At 47.2% G+C, this 25483-nt stretch overlaps 1 protein-coding gene across 4 annotated transcripts in view; it reads left to right on the forward strand.

Moving 5' to 3' along the window:
- raph1b (Ras association (RalGDS/AF-6) and pleckstrin homology domains 1b) overlaps positions 1-21870 on the forward strand; it is a 32637-nt gene extending 10767 nt beyond the window's left edge. For 2 of the 4 annotated variants that reach the window (XM_086128755.1, XM_086128772.1), the window contains 16 exons: positions 7369-7488; positions 7711-7816; positions 7921-8100; positions 8381-8811; positions 9264-9350; positions 10864-10938; positions 12792-12869; positions 13732-13891; positions 14194-14315; positions 14599-14664; positions 14744-14887; positions 15100-15210; positions 15313-15411; positions 15512-15632; positions 15716-15849; positions 17785-21870. In XM_086128755.1, the coding sequence (XP_085984881.1) occupies positions 7369-7488; positions 7711-7816; positions 7921-8100; positions 8381-8811; positions 9264-9350; positions 10864-10938; positions 12792-12869; positions 13732-13891; positions 14194-14315; positions 14599-14664; positions 14744-14887; positions 15100-15210; positions 15313-15411; positions 15512-15632; positions 15716-15849; positions 17785-20367 (4617 nt within the window). In that variant the 3' untranslated portion in view covers positions 20368-21870. Of the gene's footprint in view, positions 1-6533; positions 7489-7710; positions 7817-7920; positions 8101-8380; positions 8812-9263; positions 9351-10863; positions 10939-12791; positions 12870-13731; positions 13892-14193; positions 14316-14598; positions 14665-14743; positions 14888-15099; positions 15211-15312; positions 15412-15511; positions 15633-15715; positions 15850-17784 lie in introns of those variants that run through there. The other 2 variants (XM_086128764.1, XM_086128781.1) reach the window with 2 other exon arrangements.
- The last annotated feature ends 3613 nt before the right edge of the window (positions 21871-25483 follow it).

Genomic DNA, 25483 nt, shown 5'->3' on the forward strand with positions numbered 1-25483 from the left:
AGCTGGTATCTTCAAATACAGCAGGTATTTATCATTGCGCATTCAAGCACGGGCGCATTTGCTTATTTGCAGCCAAAAGGTTTTGTAAATAAAAGCCAAATGGAAGAGGAGCCAAGCCTCAGGAGATCATTCCCATTTTAAGTGAAACCATGTGAGCGCCAACCGTGACAGACTTGACGCAAGAGGCAGCACCGCTTTGCGAGCTTTCATTCTCTGATGACCGCAATGACAGTAGCGGATGAGCAGCATATCAATCTTTGCACCTTGTTCATCCTGTTTCGTTACGTATATTCAAAGGGACAATCATATGTTGAGAGATTAATTTGCCGTCTGTTAATGCACTTCCCAGGAAGAGAGAAGCAGGAGCCCCTTTTTTATCACCCTAAAAAGTCAACTTAGCAGCTTTATCATGGAACACTGCTGCAATTTTTGCAGATGATAGCCCTTGCAGATTGTGAGAGGAAAACCAGATAAGCCACATTTGTGTCTGTTTATTGCGACTGTTGTATTAAATCCTGCCTTTCAGGACCAGCCACACGCTGGCTAGCTGAGGGGCTTCAGAAACGAACGATGAGGAAAATGGGGTGAGGGCGAGGGTAGTACACTAGAGTGCACATCTCTCGGCCTGTCGGTAGCATCCAGCAAACAGCAGGAAGAATGCTTTTCTGCATCCGTTTGTGTGGTTTGCTGAGCTCAAGGAGGAATGCGCTGCTTCTGCGGCAAGTGTGTTACATTGTCATCATTATCAAACAAGGAGCAGACATACGGCCTCTTCTCGAGTTGACAACGCACTGAAACATTAGCGCTTCTGGTGCGGAGGCCATTTTGACTTTTTAGCTCGGATGATAGCTGAGAATTAGCTTAGCGCTTGTCTAAATTTGGTTAATATGGAGTGGACTCACTTGAACATTGCATTTACAGTGATTGTACTTCCCTGCTTCATTCATTTTGGCTTTTGTTTTTTTACCAAAGTGGTGAGAATGCCACCGTCATCACCCTGGCAGTCTTGTTTGAACCCGTGGCATGTGACACTACTACTTCGAACTGTAAGCAGGATTTCAACATATACTCAGCTGGCCTCTGTACATGACTGGCGTGGTCACTATCCAATCTCTTTAGAATCGATTATACTACCAACTGTTTCATCGACAAATTAAGTAATCGGAAGGACAAATCCTGGTCACGAACGGTCACATCCTAGTGGCTACACTAGATTTCAGTTCCCAGCCTTTACTGCTCCAAAAATGAGTGGGTGGCATTCGGAATGGCTGACAGTATAAAAACGGTGTCAAATAATAGAATCGCTGTGGTGACCCCTGTCAGGACATCATTGGCTGCAGTATCAACTTTCCACCAATAGAGAGTGCTAATAGACTGAAATGGTCACGACTTGTTTGGATACAGTAGAATGGACGTTTATGTAGACAGGAAATGCGTTGTACGGCTGGCGTACAGTGTGCCGGCAACGCCTCGGTGCAAATATTTTGTGCCAGCTTAGTTTCGTGGTCGACTTTTTTTCCCAAACCCCAACAAAGAATGCTCAGAAAGTGGCTCTACCTTGCATTTCGCCTCATCATCTGAGATGGTTTTTTTGAACTGCAGTGTTGCCTTGAGATACGAATTTGATTCACTCTGACCGCACTTGTATCTCAAATAATCATTCATTCAAATGAATTTCTATGCCATTGATCCGTTCCAGCTTTCTTGCCCAAAAGACAACAAAAAATGTCTCACGTATTTCCTTGAGGAAAAATAGCCCTCCATAATGCCGGGCTTGTTAAAAACATACAGTAATGACATAATTGAATAAAATAAAGAAACAGGTTTTGTCATATTACTGCATCAAATGAATGGCCATTGTTCTGTGCCTTCTTCTGTTCCCTTCTAGCCAGTTGGGGTTCGTATAAAACACGTGTTTATACGGCTCCACTGTTCATTGAGACATCTCAATGAATCTCTCAGCTCATCAGTACGGCACTTATCTTAGTTGTTCTATGCAGAGGATAAATAATATACAACTGAGCATTGTTATATTATTTGTCTTAGTGTTGCCACACTCTTTGCGTTCACTCTGTTGCTTAGATAGTGAAAGTATGTTTCTCTTTGTTTTGTTTAGTTTGACAGTCAACTTAAAACTAACACTTGGAAGCCTCATTTTGGAAGAATTGTTCCCTATCTGCCAAACTGCTGTTTGTTGTGAGGGAGTTGAGTTCACTGCCAGCATACAGGGCTTGCATCTCAAGTCTGTGCTTCCAAGTCGAGCAAAAATGTGTCGTCGAGTCACTCGTATCTCAAGGCAACACTGTATTTACCCTGCTTTTGCTGATATGACCAAGGGAACGGATCATGTGATGTCGCCGCAGTGATGACTGGCAAGAACTTGCAAGGCGCTGTGTCTGTAGAGCGAGTGCTGTCACCATGGAAACAACTGTTCTCCTGCTCACTCTCTGTCTGATATTGGGGAGCTATTGTTCACGGCATCTGCTGACCAATCTCATTTCGACTCTCCCTTGCACTCACTGTCCATCTGCCGGCCTTGTCTCCACCTTCCTCCCCTCTCTGTGCCCATACCAACCCTCCTCTTTCTGTGCCCCTCCTCTATAATTGGGTGTGTAATCCCAAGCAATTCCCTGTGTCATGCTGCGCTTTGGTGCACTTGTTTTGAGTGCGCGCGGCTCCGTAAATGTGCGCCTTCTCATTCCCTGTTGACTAATGACACTGGAGCTGTTGGCCTCATTGCACCCTCCACTCTATTCACATCCGAGGCGGCTCCCTCCCTTATTGAACACATCCATCATTCTCTCTGTTATCCATCTCATCTACCATCAGTTGCACCCTTCCATTGTAGTTGTGCCTTATTTATGGCACGTGTGACATTTGGTGTGTGTTGTTTTAAATAGAACTGATCTTCTTTTGTTTCCTAGCCGAGGAAACCAAACTTCTCATTAGTTTTCGGCTCTGGTTTTTGTATTGTTGTAGAAAAAAAATGACCAAAACTTCATCCATAAAATGGTATCACTGACTAAGGAAGGAAACACCTTGGAAGAAGAAGATATAAATGAGCTCCATCTGCTAATTGATGGCTGAAGTCAGATATACGTACAAAACAGTACGGAGATAATTCCCAAATCAAATTTCATATACCCAGACTTGATAGCGCGTTTGGCATTACCGGTAATTTAATGGAAAATCCCAGTTTCGGACAAGAGGTAAAAAGGTGTTGTTTAGAAACAGCATCATCATTTTTAGTTTATTTTTTTCCCCAACCACCGCTAATTCTGAAGAGCTCAGCCAATTTCTCTCTTTCTTCTTCGTCATCGGTGAGGTACCAGCAATTGGCCAGGAAGAAAAAGTGGCTCGTCTTGGCCACCAAAGAAAATGTGTTTTGCAGACATCTTGTCAGCAGCTCAACACATGTTGACGGCCAGAGGATGAGTCAGCCTGTTTGGCGTAGCTGGATTCCTCTCGTGGCTTGTTGGCCATCAAAGGGATTATTGAAGTATTGGTCAGGCATGAGCCATGTCTGCAGTCATAGGGTTGGGAAAAAATAACCTCAGTCCTGCTCTGTTCTGCATGTTGAAGGATGTGACCAGATCCAGAAATAGTCTTGACTAAAACTCAGTCATCGTGGCCGTATTTCAAGACAATAGTGTGCACTCAGCTAATACTGTTCATTCTCCTGCCAACGATCCTGTTTACTGAGCGACTGAGTTATGAAAGGATTTATTAGTAAGTTTCAGATATTAAAGTCGAAATTATGAAGTGGCATCGATGTTGCAAGGAAATCTCTGTAAGAACACCACACACACATAACATGACTCCTCTCCCAGAACCGATGGACTATTAAGAGTCGCTGTTCATGACCTACAAAGTCGCCTGGTAAATAAGGACAGGGGGGGAAAAACCCCCGAATGCAATGCTCCGCTTTTTTCCTCACTCATTAACAGTTCAGCCGTGGAGGCGGTCAGCTTTATATGCAGTGCCATTCTAGTTCTTGTTTTCATCTTCTTTTCATACATATCTACCACAGCCCACCGGCCGATGCAAGAATGAATGCTTGAAGAACTATGGAAAATAAAGCTTGCTTGCAGTTGGAAGCGGCCACATTCTGTTTGCAAAAGCCCAAAGTCGGCTTCTTGCAGCATCACTTATTCCGTGTCGTGACTGAAAATGAGCAGAGTCAGCAAGCTCATTTTTGTTTTGTTTTTTAAACTCTCATCGACCCTAGGTACAAAAAATTGTCTGAGAAGTATTAGGATCATTTAAGTCCTCCCAGTGCACTGAATGTTGGCATACTTAAAAACTATAGTCAGTGCTATTGCAAAGACTGAAGGGAAAAACGAGACACATCGCTCTGCTTTTCAAACGTCCCAACACTCTGATGAGTGTCTAAAGATAGAAATAGACTCCTCCGCTACCTCTTTTTCATCAATGTGCTTGCACCTCTACGTTCTTTAAAGCGGTTTAAGGAGCATCGCACCTCTTTGTCAACGATGCTCATCCAACGCACTACGACTTCAGCAGCGAAGGGACTTGCGACCTCGGACGTCCCCCCCCCCCGCCCCCCCTGACCTCTGAGCCGGCCTTAGTCACAGGAGACAGATGAGCGCCGGTCATGCTGAGACAAGAGAGCAGGACCCCTGCGGTATCGGCGGATAAAAGGCCAAAGCTGTCTGGTTTAAAATGATGCCTTAGGACACACGCCCGCTTTCCACCCGTCCCTGAACCTCCCTTGGGTCATACTCCATAATCTTAAAAGCACTGGCTCAGGTGGTAATTCACTTAAAACTGCACAAGCACACACCATTGAGGATACAATTCCATTCGAACAACAGCAACTTGCGTTCTGTTTTTATCTTTTCTTTTATTCTGTGTCAATGTTTATTTTAGCCTCTTTTTTTTAACTCTTTGCAGTTGGAAAGAATTAACATATTCAGGGATGGAGGGATAGTGTGTGTGTGTGTGTGTGTGTGTGTGTGTGTGTGTGTGTGTGTGTGTGTGTGTGTGTGTGTGTGTGTGTGTGTGTGTGTGTGTGTGTGCCAGCAAATGTATCTTCAAGAACTTCAGGCTGATTGCTGTTTCAACACAGCTGTTAAAAGTGAGAATTTGCACAGAGAGAAGGCACCACAGAGAATATTGTCAAACAGTTGGCTTCGAGCCATCCCGCTCTCCTGGTCCTCCCACACCCAAGGCCCATGTCTTAGCGGCCTATTTTTACACGCACTTATATGATCGGTTGGTTTGTTTTGGTCCACATACAGTATTTGATGTGTTTGATGAGCACCTGGTCAATCGACAGTTCAATGACTGTCTGCTTTGGTTTGTTGGTCGGAGTGACGTGGCAGTTATTTGCACACTTTGCCCTATCGAATCTGCTAACTCAGTTGCAGCGATGGTAGTGTCACTTCATATAACCCAAGCTAATTCATATAAGAGATCAAAAGACCATATGGTATATAAGGGTTAATCCCAAATGAGTAACTCCGTACTAGCTGGGCAGGGTTGAGGAGGGTGTGTTTGGTCAAGACAAAAGCGCAATGAGAGCAATTGGTAACATTTTGCATATTTTCTTGTACGTAGTTAATTATTTCCCAACGTGGGACAAATGCTTTTAAACAGTCCCAGACTTGTCACCGCCTCTGTCTCCCTCTTGTGAGTCACTAGTTTAAACCACATTGTTCAGTGCAGGCTGGCATGTCGGTCCATTCAACTGGGTGGATAGCATCATGCTGTCTAAAGGGGTGTTCACACGGCACACATTTGCTCCGGCGCTGCACCGATGTATTTTGTTGCGATATATTTTGCACCGCAGCAAATTGTGTGGAGCGTTCACACGTACAAAGCCGCTGAGCGTGTCAGCACCGGCACAGCGTCGGTGCAGCCCCACTTGCGTTCACACGGCAGTTTCTGCAGCGGAGCAAAACGACAGAAAACAAATGAGCTGTCGTGTTGGTTCTTTTTAAAACATATACACAACTCAAGCGACTACTGGACAGGCACGTCCTTCTCCTTGCCTTCTGCTCGAGAGTGACCGCCCCCGAAAACGTAAATCAACGATGACTTCAATGACACTCAGAAAAGCAAACACGTAATGCCTCCAAACAGAAAATCAAGAGAGGAAATCACAAAATAAATTATATATGGGAGGCGGGGGGTTGTCAACACACAACAAAGGAACAAACTACACAAACAACTCTGAGGCAGTCCAATCTCCTACAAAAGGAAAGATGTTACCAGCCAAGTCTTGTGTCGTTATTAAACAAACACATGACGGAAGTCCGACAGAGCGCGAAAGCAACGCATTCTCGCCGTACGTAAACTCTTCACAAGCATTTGCTCTGGAGCAAATTTAACCCAGTTGCGTTCACACGTGCAAATTTACACCGGTGCTGTTTCGCAAACAAGCATTTGCGACGGAGCAAATTTTTAAACCACCTCCCTGAGGTGGATCAAATTTGGTCCGGTGTAAGCTGTTTTCCGAGGCTACGCCGGAGCTAATTTGCACGTGTGAACGCTCGACTGGGGCAGCCGGTAGCACCGGGCAGCCGGTAGCACCGGACCAAATCTTGCCGTGTGAATACCCCTTAAATAAACGAGGGTGAAGGCTGTGAGCACTCAGTACGGTATCAGACCCGCTTTTGTAGTTTTGTGTGCTCTTTTATGGCCTTATGCATGGGCCACCAACATTGTCGTCAAATTATTGTTGATTGGAATCCTGAACACGATCAGTGTCTACATAAATGTTCTTTAAGAAGTGTGTATCAAACCGCTTTTGTGTTGGGTTCATTGTAACACAATAATAGATAAATTTCTGCCGCATCATGTCGCGTCATCTGCTATTGCTAATTGAAAACGAACTTAATTCATAAATAAAATGAATGAACATCTCGAATTGGGTGAAGTGTCACACAGCTGCAGTTTCACTATTTTCCTCTGAGTCCACAAGAGGGCGCTCTGTCATCACCTTTTGAAAGAGCGCGGCAGCTGTTTGCTTTGCCTGCCTCGACAACTGCTACAGAGTGCCAGACTGCTTTGCATGGTATTGTCTCCATGGTAATGCGGCGTCATGTGATTCTTGTGGTTTGTTAGATGATCAACCATGAACAATGATACAGATGCTTCCCACACACACACTTTCACCCAAGCGACATTCCTGCTCATTAGGTTATACTTTAAGACACAACAGCTACCCATGAGCGGTTGTCGTGAAAGTTGAGCTGAGCTCACGTTTTCGTGTGTGTGTGTGTGTGTGTGTGTGTGTGTGTGTGTGTGTGTGTGTGTGTGTGTGTGTTTTCCATTTCCACATTTGAATGTGCATTCAAATACCGGTAACTACTTTGCTGTGCCTTTTGGATGTGCGTCTGCTAGATGGAGCAGGTATCAGATGACGAGTTGGATCATGGAGCCGAGGAGGATAGTGATAAGGAGGACCAAGACCTGGACAAAATGTTTGGAGCCTGGTTGGGGGAGTTGGACAAGCTCACACAGGTTAACACACAGATTAACAAACATGCATTGTAACCATAGCAACTTGAACACTGCTATTCCTGTTGCCACGCTCTGTATCCTAGCAACTCGCTTTTTATTTGACTACCTCCACTGTGTTTTTATGCCAGCAATCTTGTTTGCGATTACAAAGCAGATGGACACCACAGAATTATTATTTTTTATTTTTTCACCAAACCATAATTGTTTGTATTGTCTTCATAGAGTATGGATGACGGCAGGCCCCAGAAGGCGCTGCAGAAGCCTCCTCTCCGGCAAGAGACAAACATTGCCAACTTCTCCTACCGGTTTTCAATGTATAACATAAATGGTGAGCCCAAGTTTCATGTCATCCGTGGCTCAGTTTGCTTCATATGTTTGATCCTCCGCCCAAAAGAGAAATACACTAATGCCTCCTAACTCGTCTTCATGCAGAGGCACTGAACCAGGGCGACACCGTAGACTTGGATGCTCTCATGGCTGACTTGTGTACCATTGAACAGGAGCTTAGTACCATTTCCAAACCAAACTCTCGAAGTCAGAGCAAGCGCACGCCAGGGGGGCGCGTTGCCAGCACCAAGCAGCCAGGCACCAGTGGAGGGGGAAGCAGTGGAGGTAGCCCCGTAAACTTACAAGTATTGGAAGTCAGGTTGTTATAGTACAGTTAAATACCCCTGTAACATGGACACTGTTTTCCAATACTGTATAAACTATATGAGCAAACATTTTGGGACAACTGAAAGTTAAATACCATATGAGACCCCCCCCCCCCCCCCCCCCGAAAAAAAAGCTCTGTCCCAAGTCTTTTCATCCATATTGTCTATGTTTGTCGGTCTTTGTAAAGAAATGCATTAATGCAAGGCATGTGTTGTTTAAATGCACAATCCTCAAGCAGGAAGTGCCAGTAGCAGCACTCGGGCATCTCCGGCCAACACGGTGCGAGGCGGCAGTGCCACCGCACGCCCTGTGGCTTCCAACATTTCCCTGGATGACATCACCTCTCAGCTGGAAAAGGCCTCTCTCAGCATGGACGAAGCCGCCCGTCAGACGTCCTCGTCGTCTTCTTCATCCTCATCCTCCTTCTCGTCCACCACGTTAAGACGTCCCTCGTCTGGCTCGTCTGGGGGCGGCCAGCAACATCGACGGACGGGCTCAGTTGGCGCGGTCAGCGAACAGGAGGCTCCATCCCAGCGGTCGAGCGTAAACTCCGCGTGTGCGTCGGCCTCCAGTATGGACTCCCTTGACATTGATAAAGGGATGGCGGGTGGAGAGGTGGATGAGAGGAGCAGCCCGACTGTACAGAGACAAAACCAAACCAGCACGGAGGTATGACATGAAAAGCTAGCTCACAATGTGTGTCGGCTTCTGTGTGCACTTAACAGTCACAATCGGATTTGGCATGAAAGGCGGTCATTTCCAAAGCGTCGACCGGTTTCCCTCAATCTGGTTGTTTTTGTGTACGTCGAACCAAAAAGCATGTGAGACGATGCATGTGTTTGCAAATACAGCACACTTATTGTTTTTGCTTTGGGGAGTTTGCTAATAAGGGCGTTGTAATCTTCTAAACGTGACTGCTCCTGAATGACTCTTTCACTCTCTTGTACATTTTTAACAATCGCCGAGGGTAAGGTTCATACGCACGTGAGAAACGGCAAATGTTTCTGTTAGTTCCGTGAAGTTTGGCACGCACTGTGACCTCCGTTCCGACCTTGCATGTGTTCATCTTTTATGTTTGCATCATTTCTTCTATCTTCATCTGCACACATGCACATTTCCAGCATGTCACACTGCGGTGGGCCAAAGGTAAAACGGCTAGGCGGCACCTTGACTTCACCTCACAAGAGGGTGAAGTGGATCGGGCCACCGTAAGTGCATGTTTGTCTGTGTGGGTGTGACTGTGCGCATGCATGCTAACTCGGTTCTACACGACTGCCTGATGTTGTTACTTGAACCTGAGAATTCCGGCACGGCCACATTATTAGGTACAGCTGCATAATCTAATGCGATCCATCCATCATCCGTGACAAGAGATGTGTTCCCAATAATCTGTCTTGACAATGATAATGCTCAGTTTTACACTGTCGGAGATGTACTATCTGTGTTTTTCATATGCTTGTGGTGTAGAACTGCACATACATCATCCCGACAGGCATTTCAGAACGACCCAAAATATTCGAAACAGCTGCAGTATGATGTCGTGTCACTTCAAAGTACAACAACTAGAAGAAAGTGTTCTAAATGAATGTCCTGACAGTGACACTCCAAAACTTTCTTTGTAAAGACATCATATTTTCTGCAGCTTTTTGGATGGGATCTTATTCGACTTTTCGGCACCTAATCTCGCTCCGATGAGTCCGATGAGGCTTTTCTACAAATACAAATTTACTCCACCATCACCAAATGTAAGGTTTATGCCACACACAGCCGATATGAACACCATTGCTAATGACTTCATTGTTAATCTTATGAGGCATTTTAACCAAAATTGTACTTTTAATCCTCAAAGAGGTAGCTGTGAATGTGAAAATTGACCGTTGCACAAAAAATGGAAAACACTATTTCTTAACGTCTCAATTATCGTTGTTTACTTGCATTGCTGAACAGAAAAATGCGTTTTAATGTTCAGCTATTCGCAATTTTTTTCTATGTAATTGGATGGCCATCATATTCAGGGATTTTTGCTTTTAGCTGGCAGGAATATTTCGGGTCCTCTGTATCTCAAAATGATCGACAAATCCTGATGCTGGATGCTGGAATAAATGTGTTAAACGCAGTACGGTACACCTTTTGTGCTCTTAACATTCAGTGCTCCTTTGCTGCAGCTTTTAACTCGAAGCTTCACCTTTTCATTTTTTTGAACTGGACTGCGACGTTCACGCTTCATGGCAAAGTATACACTCCTCACAGAAAGCTCAGGATAATCCGCTTTAGGGTCATATTCTTGCATGAATCGGCCATGTAGTACAACCTTAACCGCTGAACTTTATTTGACCTCTAAACTTGTGAATGTCCAACCTTTCACCGTTTCAGTACTTTCATACAACTTGCTGTTGAGGAGCCGAACGGCAAAATTCACAACGGTGTTTCATGTCCATGGATCAACCAATTGTGAGAGAACAGCGACTTGTGCAAAAACTACTGAAACACTTAATAGCTCGACACGTGCATTGTAAAAGCTTCGAAAAGGTCAAGTGAAAGCTTTTAGTGCCAGTGGAGGTACATGCTGAAATATTACCCAAATCCGAATATCCCCAACATTTTGTGAGTGCAGGTAGCATGTAATGATGATTACCGGTAACCCCCTCCAAGAATGACCAGACATTGACCCCTTGATTTTTCCTTTCCTCTCCGTTGCTGTTTTGTTCTTCTCACCCCAAGCACTCCTATCTGGATCAAGAAACCTCCCTTATTCTGAAAAGCATAGCTGGAAAGCCTTCTCACCTCCTGACTAAGGTGAATTTCTTCAAGTGTATCCTTGTTTTTTTTTTTTTTTGGGGGGGTGGGGGTTCTCTTCTATATTGAGTTCATGCTCACGCTCTTCTCTGCTTCTATGCACGTCACAGATGTGTCTTGTGGTTTTCGCAGTGATGCCTACCTATAATCACCGTCACCTTTCACTTGCGTAGGTGCACTCTACTAATTTTCAGCAGAGATGCAGCAATCATTCATTATTTAGCAGTGCAATTCTGTGAGTAAGAAAAGAAGGGGTGTCAAACGACAACCCTTTGTCACTTAGTGCATTTCCAACGCCACACTTTTGCCGGCCATATATGACATGGTGTGGTGATCTTGCCTTGAATTTGATACGGGTTCATTGCCTTGCTCAGGGGTTCTTTCCTCTTCATCTGCAGGTCTGCAAACCAGGTCTTGGGGGAAGTGGGTTAAGTCCATATCGACAGAGATATTGTCCATCATAATCTCCACTGGGGTGTGTTAGGAGCACAACTCCAAAGTGTGCGTACGATTTTGATGAGTCGTGTAGTTTTGTGCGACCCGCCTGAAAAATGATGTGTTGCGTTGCTGTTTGACTTTGGCTCCATTTTTGAAGATCGATAAAATAGTGCGCGCGGGATGAAAAAGTGCGTGCACGTGCGTGTGTGAGATGCGCCGAAGGAACAATGAAAAATGGAGATGTGTAGGGGATTCATGCTACAGTGTGACCGGTGAGCCTGCCCAACCCGTGTGACCTTGTTTCACACACTAAAGGGCGACTAAAAGCCTGCCGCTGCGCAGGATGTGTCAGCCAAACAGTGCTGTAGCCAGTCATGTGAAAGTGGTAGTCTGGGTCAAGGAGGTAAGAGGCTTGAGGCGCGGCCTTCAATACCCCCACCTTGAGACTCTCAGCTTACGTGCGCGCACACGCACACACACACACTTTGAAATATTCAACACTTTACCCAAATTCTCTGTCCTTGTCTTTGTGCGTTAGTGCTGAGGTCAGTCCTGGTCACGGTCCCCCACCCCCATGGCCCTGATTGGTTCGAAGAGAAATAGGCATGGAAATGGAGCTCACTGGGTTGGCAGACCTGCTGTGGGTGTCCCTCAATTGGGCACGACAGAGAGAGAGAGGGGGGGAGGGGGGGTAGAAGGGGGAGGGGCCTCCTTCTTTGCTTCTGTTAGCAGTCAAGTTGTGTTCACTTCACGTGCACCTTTCATGAAGTGCATCTGCTCAAATCACATCTTGGAAGATATACGGTCCAATTTTTCTCCGATTTTTTTTTTTTTTTATGGCACTTTTTGGAAGTTTGTCTTTTGCCAATATTATCCGTGACTGGAGGGCATGGAGGCTTTCTGAACTGATCCCACGCTCATCAGAAGCTCGTCGCGCTCTCCGAGGATCTCCTTGTATTGTCTCGCTTTCCTCGTACAAGGGATCAAAGGGAGTTGCTGCAGCCACCTTAAAATCTAGAGGGGAACCAAGGAGGGCGAATGAAGCGCCATATTTGCATTGGACCATTGTAGCGATCGATGAGATTTGCCTTCACCGCCTTTGTTGATCAGTTAGTCTCTTGAAACACGAAGAGGTGTTTTCTTGGTGACCTGCAGAATGGAGGTTATGGCATCTTGTTGGAGAGGACAGGCGAGTAAAACAAAGGCAAATGCATTCTCGTATTTTCATTGCGCCATCACATCCAGGTCTTGTTGCATGTTAAGTGGAAGACTGATAACTATTTCATGAAGTTGTCCTCTTGGTAGTAGATGAATAATCACAAGGATGGTGAGGATGAAGCGAGGTTACGAGCGCGCAAGCAGTCTGGTGTGTGAATGCTTAGTCTATTAACCAAGCTGCTCTTCGAACCATTCAGGAGGAGCACGCCGCCAAGCTGAAGGCAGAGAAGATCCGAGTAGCCCTGGAGAAAATCAAAGAGGCGCAAGTCAAAAAGGTAGGGGCCTCCCTTCCTTTTGTGTGTCATTTCCTAGCTCCGTCTCATCATCACAAGCTTCTGTGACTCACGTCGATACGGCTGTCTTCTGACATTCGCTGCATGCTGCATTCCTTTGTGAACTTCATTCACAGCCTCGAAAGTAGGTCAGTGCAGCATTTGATCGTGAGCGTGCATCTGCCAGAGGTTGCAAAGACAGATATAGGGTGTGCAGATGCCTTTTTTTCCTTCTGTTTCTTCAATGAGCGAGCTGCTTCCATGTGAGGGAGCAATTTCATTTTTTTGTGTGCATTGGAGAATTAAAAGGTTTAATTATCAAGTGCTGCACTCTCTGCGTTTTTCCAAACGTCTCAAGATTTTGGGTGTCCTTTTGACATTGGAGCTTTCAGAGTAGGAATGAGTTATTTCTGGTTTAGTTGCTGGACGAGAACCTGGACCAAATGTCTCAGACGCCCCACGTCTGCAGCTTTTTTGGCGTTGTCATTCATCCAAATTCCTCGTGAACCCGGACACTGATTGGATGCAAGGATCAGTGAGAGGTGATGGGGAGGTCAAGCGATTGAGGGTTTTACTCAATTTCACACCGGGAAGGGCTGTGCAAGGCTGGATTTGGCACATGCATGTGCTAGTCACGTTCAGTTGAATTTAATCTTCCTCGACTTTTGGTGCGATTTAGATGCAAGACCAGATTACTGGAAGTTGGTCTTTAATGGTCACACTGCGACCCGTTAATACCTCTGTATACAGAATTGGCAAGAAACCTCACTTCACCCCGCCGGATCTAGTAGAATAACTAGGTCAGATAAAAATTGACTGTTGAAAAGTAATAAACCATCACTTGTCGACTTTTCGACCTTCTCAGCTGGTGATCAGGGTCCACATGTCAGACGAGAGTTCCAAGACCATGATGGTGGACGAGAGGCAGACGGTCAGGCAGGTGCTGGACAGCCTGCTGGACAAGTCGCACTGTGGCTACAGCCCAGACTGGTCACTGGTGGAAACTATTACAGAGCTGCAAATGGGTAATGGAGACTCCTGAACTGAATCACATCAATTGTTGAAGAGTGAGAATGAGCCTGGTTTGAGGCTATATTTGACAATGGTACTTCTAAGGAGTAAATTGATTGATTGATTTTTTTAATGTAAAAATGTTACAAATCAAAAAAGTCCTCTGTTGCACTGTTAACAATCTGTACATGTATTCCCGTCAAAAACGTATCGGGGTGTTTCGTGGTCAATGTCCAGCTCCTCCAATCGGTTGCCATTTGTGCATAACCTTGATCAAAAACGATTGCATCTTCATCTCTTCTTCTCCTTTGGTCAGAACGTATTTTTGAGGATCACGAGAACTTGGTGGAGAATCTGTTGAACTGGACACGGGACAGTCACAACAAGCTCATGTTCATCGAGCGCATCGAGAAATATGCTCTCTTCAAGAACCCGCAGGTGCCTGGTCACAGCACCGCCACACATCCATGCGAGCAGGGAGCAGATGGGTTGCATGCTGAATAGCCCTTGTCAGGCTGTAGACGCCAACACGTAGTTTACGCATCCTCTGTGGTGCCTGAATTTCTTGGAGAGCAAACGAGAGCGTGTTTGTGCTGGAGCGTTAGTAGGTCAAAGCTGTAAAGCGAGTCAACGTAAATAATGAATTCAACGTCAGACGCAGTGAGCCACTGACTTAACACTGTCTCCTCCTTCACCCCCTCAACTAATCTTCTCTATCCAGAACTACTTGTTGGGGCGTAAGGAGACTTCAGAAATGGCTGACAGGAATAAGGAGGCCTTATTAGAGGTGGGATGATGAACAACCACATCATGACATGTCCTCCTCCAATGAGGAAAAAGACGAGTCTTTCAACATCAATTTTCAGGAGTGCTTCTGCGGCGGCTCCGTGTCAGTGCCTGAGATTGAAGGTGTGCTGTGGCTAAAGGATGATGGGAAGAAGTCATGGAAGAAGCGCTACTTCCTCCTCAGGGCTTCTGGAATCTACTATGTCCCCAAAGGCAAAGCCAAGGTCAGTGAGTCTTGAGTCCCACCATTAAAAAAAAAAACGGCATAGTAATGTCAATTCGGTTTAGAAGAGAAGGCCGCTCTTTGGTATTTTCTGTTTGTAACTTCTTTACAGATTTGTTTCATTCTTCGGACCTGCTAGGTCATTAAGTGACCATCTTACATTAGAAACGGCAAGTCAATTCCCGTACATCACATCGTCTCCTTTTTGTGCAGGCATCCAGAGATCTTGTGTGCTTCCTGCAACTGGACCACGTTAATGTCTATTATGGGCAAGACTATCGCAGCAAATATAAAGCTCCTACTGACTACTGCCTGGCTTTGAAGGTAAAGCCAGTAATTGGACCTCTTCCTATGCAGGGCACACGTTATGTCTCTTGCTCATTCTACAGTAGAGGAATTGCACTGACAAGTGTTGTTGTCATCCAGCATCCACAGATCCAGAAGAAGTCACAATATATTAAGTATTTGTGCTGCGATGATGTCAGGACCTTGCACCAGTGGGTGAATGGAATCAGAATTGCAAAGGTGAATAAGCCCTTAACAATCAGATTTCTGTCCAACACAAATCATGTTTGTGTCAAAATGGAAATGTAAAACCCTTCCCGGGATTGTGCTCTGCATCCAGTATGGGAAGCAGCTCTATATGAACTACCAGGAGGCCATGAAAAGAACAGAGGCAGCCTATGATTGGTCCTCTCTATCTACCTCTAGCATTCGTTCCGGCTCCAGTTCTGCCAGCATACCCGGTTGGTCATTTTTAGTATGAAGAAATTAGATGCTATCCACTTTGAGTTCTAAATTCATTTTCCATCCTTATTTGCGCCTCTAGAATCACAATCGAATCATTCAGGCCAATCAGACAGCGGCGTGGACACAGGGTCTCATGGTCGCTCCCAGAGTGTTGTGAGCTCCATTTTCTCAGAGGCATGGAAGAGAGGCACTCAATTAGAGGAGAACACCAAGGTATGACGACTCAAAAGCTGCGTGTGCACTGCATCCCTGATGAATTAGTACATTACAAGTGTATCAGTAAAGACAGAATTTATTTGCCTGTCTCTTTAAGACAGAAGTCAACTGAAGCTGTCTCTGAAGGCCTTCATTTTTTCCAGAGTAACACAAACATTTGTATTTGATACATAATACCTAACAGGCTACTCTTGTATTTTATGGTCCCTCAATTAGCTGGTGTCCATGTTCAAAAGTGAGTAATTATTCTTGTGTTCAGACACGTATTTTGACCGCGTAAAGGGAAGCTCACTTATCTTCGAACAGCCTTGTTGACACTCAAGTTTTCCTTGGAGTGAGTCGTGTATGCGTGCAGTGTGGACTCAATGTCACAACTCGATGCTCATATATTTTGTGTGTATTTTAATATCCGGGTTATTTTTGAGAAATTATGGTAGATGGATTGTGAGCTGAGTATGTCAATGACAATACCTACACTGTCACGTTTCGGACGAACCGAATCATGTTTTGGATCCCAAAAATTGGAGACTCGAGACAAGGATTCCATAAAAAAATGTTTAATATACGAAAATCGCACTGACAAAGTAGTAACATAAAGCGCTGGTCAAAACAAGAACCAGGGAACACAAAACTAAACGATAACCAAAAGTGCTTGCACAAAGAGCCAGGAAGGAAAACAACCCCGAGTCTACAAACGAAATGCAATGTATCCAACTCACGCAAGCAAAAGCCAATTCAGTAAAACAAAAACCATACTTACAAAACCAATTGTGCCGAGAGATCAAGAGCGAAAACACGACGAGGTCTACAGAAAAGGTCAATGAGCAAGGAGAGCAGCAAGGCAAAACAATAGGGGTGTTCACACGGCAACTTTTGCTCCGGTGCAGCACCGGGGCTGCCCCTGTAGAGCGTTCACACGTGCAAAGTCACACCAGTGTAGCCCCTGAAAACAGCTTAAAGCGGAGCAAATTTAGCCCTGCTCAAGGAGGTGGTTTAAAAATTTGCTCCGGAGCAAATGCTCGTTTGCGGGGCAGCACCGATGTAAAATGGTATGTGTGAACGCTACAGGGGTAGACTCGTGACGCATGAGAAGAGTTGATTACATAACGGCTAGAATGCGTTGCTTTCGTGCTCTGTTGTACTTCCGTCATCTTTCCTTTTGTAGGAGACTGGACTGTCTCGGAGTTGTTTGTGTAGTTTGTTCCTCTGTTGTGTGTTCACAACCCCCCCCCCCCCATAGTATTTATTTTGTGATTTCCTCTCTTGAGTTTCTGTTTGGCGCATTATATGTTTGCTTTTCTGAGTGTCATTGAAGTCATCGTTGATTTAGGCACGGAGACCGAGAAGGAGAAGGACGTGCCTGTAGTTGCTTGAGTTTAACAAATTAATAAAGTGTATGTTTTAAAAAGAACCAACACGACAGCTCTTTGTTTTCTATCGTATTGCACGGCCGCACCCGCAGAAACTGCCATGTGAACACAAGTGGGGCTGCACCGGGGTAAACACGCTTCGCTTTAGACAGCAGCTTTTTACGTGTGAACGCTCCACAAAATTTGCTCCGGTGTAAGATATATCGCAACAAAATACGTCGGTGCAGCACCGATGCTAATGCGTGCCGTGTGAACACTCCTAATACTCCGACAACAAGCAGACAGCTAGTGGGTCCTTAAATACATAGTTCCCAAATGCAAGATTGGCAGCAGGTGTGCAATCAGCCAGTCCGCTCAGTCTGCCACCTGCTGGCCAGGCCAAGAACAGGACACACACCAAGTGAGATAGGCTACGAATTGAACACTTATCGCACCTGACGCTCTTGCAGTTCTGACACAGGCCAGCAGCTTATCTGGCAATTGTGCTCCGGGGGTAAAATCTTGAAAACTACTTGCATGTCTTGTTTGCTCCTGACCCTACCACACATTCTGCTTCAAACAGATGCGAATGGAGGCTTCCAGGGGAGCCACTTTGCCCCATGCTTCCCACAGTCACCGTCATCACAGCCAGCATTCAGTTGACCACCAAGCCCTGACAACCTCCCCTCAGACTCATCCGCAGCAACAGCCTCAACCACAGGCAGTTGAGCAGCACCTGCCCCCGAAGCCTCAGTCGCCTCAACAGGTCCCGCAGCCCCAGCCGCAGTCACCTCAGCGCTTGCAGCAGCCTCCACAAGTGCTGCAACATAAGGAGCCGCACACCATGAGCAGCCACGTGCCCCCTCAACAGCCACCACACCCTGTGAACAACTACAGCCAAATGCCTCCACCACCATCACTTCAACAGCACCAGACGCATGCAAACTACAATCAGCATTCGCCGAAAGTAAGCAACTACAATGTTGTGCTGTCCCAACAGCGGCCAAACAGCGACAGTAACTACAGCCACGTGTCCCCCCCTCAGCAACAGCCAGCTCCTCCACCGCCTCCGCCTCCTCCACCACCACCTCCACCACCCCCAGTCCAAACCATGTCGCACTACTCTCCAGCTCTCAACATGTACAAATTCAGTACAATAACCAGACTGCAGAACAAGAACCAGTCTGGCAGTCACCACAGAATGCATCCCCAACAAGCTCCCCCATCCCAGACACCGCCCACCGCAAAGTTGCACATCAAACCAAATGTGAATCACATTGCAGCAAGGACTAATGTCCCACCTCCACCTCCTCCTCCTCCGCCACCATCTATGCCAACCCCTGGTTCTGCCATGGCGGCACTGAAGTTCGGCCCTCCGAGTCCTAACGCACCCGCCGGCTTCATCCCCCCGCCTGTGGCTCCCCAGACCAACGGAGTAGTGTTTCCTCCCCCTCCCCCGTCAGCAGCGATTCTCATCAGCCAGTCAACGAATCCAATTGGGATGAAGCGTGAACTAAAAGAGAGGTTTCCCAGCCCGCCACGAGATCTCCTGCCTGCAAATGGAGAAGTAGATGACTCCCCACCTCCTGCTCCAACTCCATCGCCGCCTCCTCCACCCCCACCTCCACCACCTCCTCCGCCCCCACCCCCACCACCTCCTCAGCAGCTCCCAGTACCGGCCCGGTTCCCACCTCCTCCACCGGCACCACCCAAATCCTTTACCCCAGGATTTGCTCCTCAGACTGCCCCCAAACCTGTGTCACCTGTCTCACCTTTCCCACCTGCCCCACCACCAGCCACCATGGGTGGACTGCCACCCGCGCCACCCCCTCCTCCGCCTGCACCCCTCAAGAAGCAATTCAGTCTCCAAACAGGCTCCACCTACCACCAGCCTCCACCGACTCTTCCCAAGCAGCACAGTCTGTCAAAGCCCCCGCCTATTTCCACAGGAACGCCCCCAGTCTCGTCTTTGGTGAAACAGCTCGCAAGTCAGTTTCCAGGGGCTTCAACCCAAGTAGCCAATCACACGGAGAACCCCAAAGTTCCCCTGTCCCCACCCGCAGTCAAGTCCAAACCAAAATGGCAGCCTGCTGGCAGTCAACAGGTACAGTCTTCAGAGTTCCCACCCCCTCCGGACAGTGTTCAAGTCAACAGGACTGGTTTTCCTGCCCCACCACTAGCGCCACCGGCTCCGTCGGCCCCTGCCTCATGTCCAACACCACCACCCCCGCCCCTTCCCCCTGGAAATATGGGGTCACCTGTGAGGACGTCGCCCTCTGTCCTAATAGGTAAAAAACCTCCTCCGGCCCCCCAGAGGAACTCCAGTATCAAGTCCAACTCTACTGCGTCCTATGAAGAATCCAGGAGGAACCTTCTCAGTAAATTTGCCCCGGAGATTAACACCTCTTCATCCTCCCAATCTCCCACCACTGCCTCAACTTGGTCTCCGTCAAAGGATCCCTCAGCAGGACCCCGTGCACCCCCAAAACCCGGTAAGCTGAACCTGGCCAACCTGCCCTTGGGTCTTCAGGCCAAAGTCAGCCAGGCGAAGCAATCCGGCGGCGACTTCCCCTCCCCGCCAGCCGAGTGTGGCTACTTCCCTCCTCCGCCGCCACCGTCTGAGCTATTCCCGCCTCCACCTCCTCCTGGGAACGATTCTCATAGTAATGGACCTCCAAGAGTAGCTGTGGTGAACCCCCAGCCTCAAGCTCCTCCTCCTCCTCCTCCTCCTCCTCTTCCTCCCCCACCAGTCTCTATTATTAACAACTCCACTTGGGGTAAGAGCTCCCTAAAAAAGACTCCTCCACCGACACTTGTGCGCCGTAGCAATACTACGCCAGAACCGCTACCACTCTCACCACCACCACAGCTACCTCCACCCACCTCACCAAAGGGCAGCTCAGGTCAGCCCAACTTCCTTGCGGATCTGAACCAGACGCTCAAGCGAAAGTCTGTGGGTAAGCAAGGCAAAATGGACCCTGCTGGGACTATGGATGACATGACATTGCCGCCGCCTCCCCCTGAGCTGCTCCCTGAAGAGGAAAAGCAAAGCAATGGAGGAAATGATGGCCACCTGTCCGGGAACATCTCAGGCTATGCAACACTACGACGAGGACCCCCACCAGCCCCACCAAAACGGGGGGATGCCACCAAGCTTACTGGGTAGTGGTGAAAAAAAAACGTTTTGGAATGACAGACTATTGCTCTACCTGTTTGGGAGCACAATAACAAATTGCTGTTGTACTGTACATACCAAAAGCTAATTGGTCAGCGAGGGTTCACGTTTTTCAAATGCTCAGGATTTTCAACATTGACTCTCTTAGCATGTAGCTTCGATCCTACTGCGAAGTAAAACATGAAGTATTAACTCTCCCAAACTCATAATGATAAATCTTTTGCATTAAGCATTTGAAGTAAATTACAAATTAATTTAGGAAATGAGACTAGATTCATGTTGGACCCAAACCCAGTACCATCTTCTGTTCCTGCATATTGGAAAGGAAAAACCGGACCTTGTTCAGGTTGTAAATGCGAGTGCATGTGTGTGATTGCTGCGTGGGACTCATACTAACATGCATTGAGCACATGCATGTACATGAGTAAGAGGCCTATGCAGAATCGGGCTTGTTTGCTTTTGTGTGAAATTATTTAAATGATCAATTGAAGCGTTTTTATATTCGGATCAATAAAGATCTGGTCAGATGTGATTATGGAATGTACATTGGAAGTTAGGCATGAATGGCTCACATCCACACAATGTCCATAATAGAGAGCGTAAAATCAGTCTTTATAAATGGTCGTATCCCGTGACAAAAGCAAAGAAGGAGGCCTTATTCTTTAAGTCTTGCACACTGTGGGGAGGTGGGAGATTGAACGCTCTGCAGACGCGGGGGAAAATACTCATGCAAAAATTTTCCATGGACCTCTCAAGGCAATTGGAGGGAAATTGTTGCGGAGTGCCCCCCCACCCCCCATATTATTATTATTATTTTTTTTAGTCCATTTGTACAGTTGCTACAGCTGCTGCTTCCTTGCTGTTCCCCCCTGCCCCCAATCCATCCACCATGTCACATCGCAACAATCCAGGAAGCAGGCTGGATTCATCCACATGAAGGATACTCCACAGGATACTGTACAGTACATCAAGTACATCATCATGGGAAACATTAAATTCATGTGAGGTGGACATAAGACTTGAATGTTGCTCTCGGATTAGTGGGTCTGTTGTATATGGATTCTTTGTGGTGCCATGAAAGTCTTCAGCCTAACTGCTTGCAGCAATGCCTTCATTTTCATCGGGGTGCTTGCGCTGTCCCAACATTTTAACATGTGTCAGGATGACATTTATATGTCCATCACTAGTAAAGATGAAGGAGATTGGCTTTTATTTAAAGGGGATGATAAAGACCAGTGGAAACTGTTAAACTCACATGGTCAAGCCTAAAAGAAAAAGATCCTCATGAAATGGGTTCAACGTGCTACTCTTTTATTCTAACCAACATGGTTGTGGTGTATTTCTTTTTTTTTTAATCTGTCCTTAACAGGATATTTGCTACAGTTCTGTGTGTAAGTTATTGATGTGCTCATGTGGGGCCTAAATGTTTGCAAATTGATTAAATGTGTCCTTCCTTATAAACCGAAATTCACAATATAAATGTTCGAACCAGAATTTGTCCTGAGTTATTTATTCAGCCCGTAGTATAGGCTTCCATTTTTGTGATTGTCATATTTCTTATGGCCTAGAACAGGGGTCCCCAACCACCGGTCCACGGTCCGGTACCAGGGCGCGGTTCATTTGGTGCCGGGCTGCACAGAAAGAATAAATAACTTGTATTCCTTCCGTTTTATTCATTTGGGAATCTGATTTTTTATTTTGAAAAAAAAAAAACGGATTCTCTGTTATATCAGTCTACTCTACAGTATGTCACTCTTGACGCAGGTGAATGCGCGCTTCTCAGTCACGTGATAGGTTACCGCATTTAAAAAAAAAAAAAAAAAAAAAAGGCCTTTGAAACGTTTTTTCGGGAAGGGTAAAAGGCCCAGCCAGGAGACAGAAGAGGAGCCTACGACTTTCAAGAAAGAGAAGGCTACATTTAATAGACAGTATCAGGAGTCTTATTTCAAATACGACTTTATCTCAACGGGAGATGCACCAAGCGTTCTCTGCATAATAAGCGGCGATGGTGCGTCGGAATTTTCATGCACTTTTTATTTGTGGCGTATCTTATTTTGAAGGCACATTTAAACGTTACCATAGCGACCAGAGAATGTTGCGGCCAGATAGGACGTTCCCCGTGTCATGATTCGTGTCCATTATTATGTTTCGAAAATACCACACTTTTCATGCAGGCCATATCATCTTATATTGTTGTATCTATCCGGCCTTAAAGGCCGGTCCCTGAAAATATTGTCTGACATGAAACCGGTCCGTGGGGCAAAAAAGGTTGGGGACTTCTGGCCTAGAAGAAGGGGTGTCACGTAAGCAGAAATCGGGCCTGCTCACATCCATTTCAGCTGATTAGAATCGGTGGGTGGGGGTATTTTTATTTTTCTTAAGGGCTGCAAAGCAACAAAATAATCCTGTGGTAAACAGATACTGCCAAAAGCTAACGTAAAGATAGGAAGCTAACGTGAAGATAGCGTCATGTAAAGATGATATGCAATGTGTGCTAATTGAGCATATCGCGCGGAGGAAAGGATTGAGCTTCATTTGACACAACTAATTTAACACCCCACCTGAGAAACTGCTGTGTCTTCCCAATACACATATATATATATATAGAGAGAGAGAGAGAGCAGTGGCGGATGCTGGTCTGTCAAGGAGGGGAAGATTAATTTCGGGCTACATCATAAAATGTGTCCGTTTATTTATACGTGAATACTACTCTCTGTTCATTTTCAAGAAAATGATCTGTGACCCTGTCATACCAACAAGGCGTCTTTTCCAGGGTCTTAACTGTGGTGATATACTGTAAGTCCGTCTGCGAACACAAGAAACTACAAGACTAATCTGTCGCTAGTCGTTTTTAACAAAGAGAGTGTCGCTAAAATGATTAGAAGAAGTCTCCAGTTCAACTCAGAACAGAATGAGAATTGAAAAATGCTCCCACGGGATGCCGACACTAAAAGATCGGTGATTGGCTCATTTCGCTGTCAATCAAAAAGAGATTCAGCCTCAGACAGATCATCCAATCATAATGCAGAAAAGCTGAGCGTCCGGGCCAGCCCATAAACGCCCACTGTCCATAGACTCCCAGATGGGCGGGACAAAACCAGCATTTATCCAATGACTCGTCTCGTTTCAATGCATTGGGACAACCTACACTGAACTCTCTAGATGCCCGCGCTGTCGACACTCAGCGTCCACAGTTTAAAGCACAGTGAAGCTGCGGGAATGAATGAGAAGAGAGTCGCGTTGTAACCAGTAGTAAGAAGCTGATTTGGAACAAAAGTTGAGCGCGCTCCCCTCCGTGAGTCGTCACCTTACCGTGGTGGAGGGGTTTGTGTGTCCCAATGATCCTAGGAGCTAAGTTGTCTGGGGCTTTATGCCCCTGGCAGGGTCACCCATGGCAAACAGGTCCGAGGTGAGGGACCAGACAAAGCACGGCTCACAAAGCCCCTTATGATAAATAAAATTGATGGCACTCAGTTTCCCTTGCCCAGACCCGGGTCACCGGGGCCCCCCTCTGGAGCCAGGCCTGGAGGTGGGGCTCGTTGGCGAGCGCCTGGTGGCCGGGCCTACACCCATGGGGCCCGGCCGGGCTCAGCCCGAAGAGGCAACGTGGGTCCCCCTTCTCATGGTCTCATCACCCGTGGGAGGGGTCAAAGGGGTCGGGTGCAATGCGAGCTGGGCGGCAGCCAAAGGCGGGCACCCTGGCGGTCCGATCCTCGGCTGCAGAAGCTAGCTCTTGGGACATGGAATGTCACCTCTCTGGCAGGGAAGGAGCCCGAGCTGGTGTGTGAGGCAGAGAATTTCTGACTGGATATAGTCGGACTTGCCTCCACACACAGCCTGGGTTCTGGTACCAGTTCTCTGGAGAGGGGTTGGACTCTCTTCCACTCTGGAGTTGCTCACGGTGAGAGGCGCAGAGCAGGTGTGGGCATGCTCATTGCCCCCTGGCTCAGTGCCTGTACATTGGGGTTCACACCGGTAGACGAGAGGGTTGCCTCCCTCCGCCTTCGGGTGAGGGGACGGGTCCTGACTGTTGTTTGTGCATATGCACCAAACAGCAGCTCAGCATACCCACCCTTTTTGGAGTCCTTGGAGGGTGTGCTGGAGAGTACTCCTGCTGGGGACTCCCTTGTTCTGCTGGGGGATTTCAATGCTCACGTGGGCAATGACACCGAGACCTGGAGGGGCGTGATTGGGAGGAACGCCCCCCCCCCGATCAGAACTCGAGTGGTGTTTTGTTTTTGGACTTCTGTGCTTGTCACGGATTGTCCATAACGAACACCTTGTTCAAACATAAGGGTGTCCATATGTGCACTTGGCACCAGGACACCCTAGGCCGCAGTTCGATGATCGACTTTGTGGTTGTATCATCGGATTTGCGGCCGCATGTTTTGGACACTCGGGTGAAGAGAGGGGCGGAGCTGTCAACTGATCACCACCTGGTGGTGAGTAGGCTCCGATGGTGGGGGAAGATGCCGGTCCGTCCTGGCAGACCCAAACGTATTGTGAGGGTTTGTTGGGAGCGTCTGGCGGAATCCCCTGTCAGAAGGAGTTTCAACTCCCACCTCCGACAGAGCTTTTCCCGTGTTCCGGGGGACATTGAGCCCGAGTGGACCATGTTGTTGAGGCGGCCAATCTGAGTTGTGGCCGGAAGGTGATTGGTGCCTGTCGTGGCGGCAACCCCCGTACTCGCTGGTGGACACCAGCAGTAAGGGATGCCGTCAAGCTGAAGGAGTCCTATCGAGCCTTTATGGCCTGTGGGACCCCAGAGGCAGCTGACGGGTATCGACTGGCCAAGCGGAACGCAGCTTCGGTGGTCGCCGAGGCAAAAACCCGAGCGTGGGAAGAGTTCGGTGAGGCCATGGAACCCGACTTCCGGGCGGCTTCGAGGAAATTCTGGTTCACCATCCGACGTCTCAGGAGGGGGAAGCAGTGCACCACTAACACTGTGTACAGTGGGGATGGGGCGCTGCTGACTTCGACTCGGGAAGTTGTGAACCGGTGGGCAGAGTACTTCGAAGACCACCTCAACTCCACCAACACGTCTTCCTTGGAGGAAGCAGAGCCTGGGGACTCTGAGGTGGGCTCTTCTATCTCTGTGGTTGAAGTC

The sequence above is a fragment of the Hippocampus guttulatus genome, chromosome 1 (assembly GCF_054856545.1).
Source record: "Hippocampus guttulatus isolate MCC_2025c chromosome 1, RoL_Hgut_1.0, whole genome shotgun sequence".
Lineage (NCBI taxonomy): Eukaryota > Metazoa > Chordata > Actinopteri > Syngnathiformes > Syngnathidae > Hippocampus > Hippocampus guttulatus.